The following is a 2,531-nucleotide window of genomic DNA, read 5'->3' as shown; positions in this document are numbered from 1 at the left end:
TGACTCTTGATCCAATCTTGCCACATATAAGCTCCTTCATACTGCCATATCACATGATTGAGTAAAAATTATAAAATAATTAAAAAAATGAAATTGACCAGTAGAAGATTTTAATATGGAAGGAAGTAATGAGCTATTTGATTTTAGTTTTCTTAATTTTAAAAAGACCAACTCTGAGTATTGAACCATTTGGTCCTTTTCAGATTAATCCTGGTTGTTGGTTGTTGGTCGTTGATAGAAAATTTAAATTTTATTGAATTCGAATCGTCATCTTCATGATTAACTGGTTCAAGAAGCTGGATATGCTAATTATATATTTAAAAATAGATAGATAATTTAAATAAATGTTCATTTTGTATTTTTTTGGAGAGCTATGGCCAATTCTTTTCTCCTTTGCTTTCACCCAATTATTTGGGTCATTTTCCCTAATTCAACTGTTGATTTCTTGCGCTGCCAAGAATTGTGCGTGCGCACTAATGGACAAGGGGGTTCTGATGGTTGTGCCCAGGCTGAGAGAGACAGTGTGCAGCTCCGATATCAAGGACAATGGTGAGAGGACTCAGACTCCCAACCCACACGAGTGGCTCCCTTTTGAGCCCTGTGCTTGCGTCCCCCAACGCCACACCCTCTCCTGTGCATATCAGTCTTGGAGTGAGGCCAGCACGGAGGCACACCTCACAGGTGTGGTGTGTCAAAGAGCAGGAGAAGAGTTGGTTGCCTTGTAAAAATGTTGTGTAGGTCTCCTTCCTCAAAACATCTGAAGAAAGCAACAACAGCAGCTCATTGCATTCTTTTTTCCTGTTTTTACCTTCGGGTTCTTCTTTGAAGAAGGGAAATGGCTTCAGATGAGGTGATACCCATAGGTGGCATTGGGTTCTTTGCTGGACAACTGCTGCCTTCATTCGTTGGATCTTCTTCTCCCTCTAGCTCTAGGGAGAAGGGATGTGCGAGCAGTGGTGAGCAAGCTTGGGGATTTCAGTGTTTTGTAGGGGGCAAGGAGTGCCATGAGGATGAGAAGAGAAGTGACCAAGGTGAGGAAGCTGATCAAGCAGGCGATGGCAGTTTCAATCTTGAGTGCGTCCAACAGCAGAAGCTTTGCGTCAGGGGTCACTGGAGGCCAGCTGAGGATGCCAAACTCAAGGAGCTTGTCTCTCACTATGGCCCTCAGAACTGGAACCTGATTGCCGAGAAGCTAGAAGGAAGATCAGGTAACTATCATATCGAGCGAAAAGGGGGAAAAAAAAAGGGGGAACTGTTCTTTTCTAGTCGGCCATTTTGTTTGTGTTCTGGCTTTGATGGTTCTGCTCTGCTTTGTTTTGAGACAGGGAAGAGCTGCAGGTTGAGGTGGTTCAACCAGTTGGACCCGAGGATTAACAGAAGTGCCTTCGCCGAGGAGGAAGAAGAGAGACTTTTGGTCGCTCACAGGCTTTACGGCAACAAATGGGCACTGATTTCCAGGCTCTTTCCCGGGAGGACAGACAACGCAGTGAAGAACCATTGGCATGTGATCATGGCAAGGAAGCACAGAGAGCAATCTGCCTACAGGAGGAGGAAGACCTCCGCTCTCTCTTCCTTAGACTCCCCCTTGCTCTCACCTCACGCCATTGCCTCCGACGGAATGGAGTTGTGCATGCCCATTAATGCTTGCAATGGCGATTCCACCATCACCAACGCCAGAAACGAGTCTGCCTCCACCGGCACAGACCTCTCCCTCAACTCCTTCCCCAGCACTTTCCCCGCTTCCCGTTGTCCTTCCCCAGCCCAGCTCTTCCCTCCCTGTGATATCTTCAGCGGTAAGAGTTTCTTTCGGTCCTTGTTTATTTGGGACAATTGCTGCAGCAATGCCGTGCTTGAGGTCCCTGTTGTTGTTTTACTGCAGAGTTAAATGTCTCCGGAATTGCCCCTATGGGCATGGAGGCAGAGGTTTCTGCAACTGTTGCAGTGACCTTCCGCTGGAGCAATGCCTGGCCACAAGGGGAAGCAGATGATGGAAGAAAGAAGATCAGGATACCCTTTATTGATTTCCTCGGCGTTGGCGCGACATAGGAGAGGAGTAAAAGATCTTCCACACATTTCGAGTGTGGAAGAGAAGGGAAATTTTTGTGGACGCAGCGAAGTTACTACTCTCTTTGCTGCTTAGATCTTTAATTAATGTATGCACTTTCCCGTTAAGTTCCTAGTAAGCTCCCGTGTTCACAGATATATATGAGGCAGGCCAGGCAGTCGATATATGAACATGCAAACATAGATTCAAGCTTGCTAAGCAAAGTGGCATGATTGCTTTCTACTTTCTACTGTTAATTAGTTGACATGACCTTTTCGTTGTCTTGTCTTCCTATCTGCACAGTGACACATTAAAAAGAAAGAAAAAATAGGAAAAAGATTAGCAATGATTATTAGTAGGATTTGGATGGTATCCTTTCTGGCTATTCTTATTTATTATATCTATATTTATATATACATATTTTTTATCCATCAGATATTTAAATTTTATATTTATTTTTATATCTGTTGGAGTTGAACAGAGTTTA

General features: G+C 44.2%; 1 protein-coding gene across 1 annotated transcript; it reads left to right on the top strand.

Annotated features, from left to right (window-relative positions):
- Positions 1 to 539: 539 nt before the first annotated feature.
- On the top strand, positions 540 to 2,281 carry LOC122049070 (transcription factor MYB54-like). The gene is made up of 3 exons (XM_042610551.1): positions 540 to 1,208; positions 1,326 to 1,793; positions 1,880 to 2,281. The coding sequence occupies exons 1-3, from the start codon at positions 836 to 838 to the stop codon at positions 2,044 to 2,046; spliced, it is 1,008 nt and encodes a 335-aa protein (XP_042466485.1). The 5' UTR covers positions 540 to 835; the 3' UTR covers positions 2,047 to 2,281.
- Positions 2,282 to 2,531: the final 250 nt, after the last annotated feature.

Source organism: Zingiber officinale, chromosome 2B (genome assembly GCF_018446385.1).
Source record: "Zingiber officinale cultivar Zhangliang chromosome 2B, Zo_v1.1, whole genome shotgun sequence".
NCBI lineage: Eukaryota > Viridiplantae > Streptophyta > Magnoliopsida > Zingiberales > Zingiberaceae > Zingiber > Zingiber officinale.
This window is presented reverse-complemented; position numbering and strand designations above follow the sequence as displayed.

Bases quoted from the DNA above. Each gene is read 5' to 3' on its own strand.
- LOC122049070 (XM_042610551.1), top strand. From the start codon at position 836: ATGGCTTCAGATGAGGTGATACCCATAGGTGGCATTGGGTTCTTTGCT. The intron at 1,209-1,325 runs GTAACTATCATA...GTTTTGAGACAG, and splicing joins GAAGCTAGAAGGAAGATCAG to GGAAGAGCTGCAGGTTGAGG. The intron at 1,794-1,879 runs GTAAGAGTTTCT...GTTTTACTGCAG, and splicing joins TCCCTGTGATATCTTCAGCG to AGTTAAATGTCTCCGGAATT.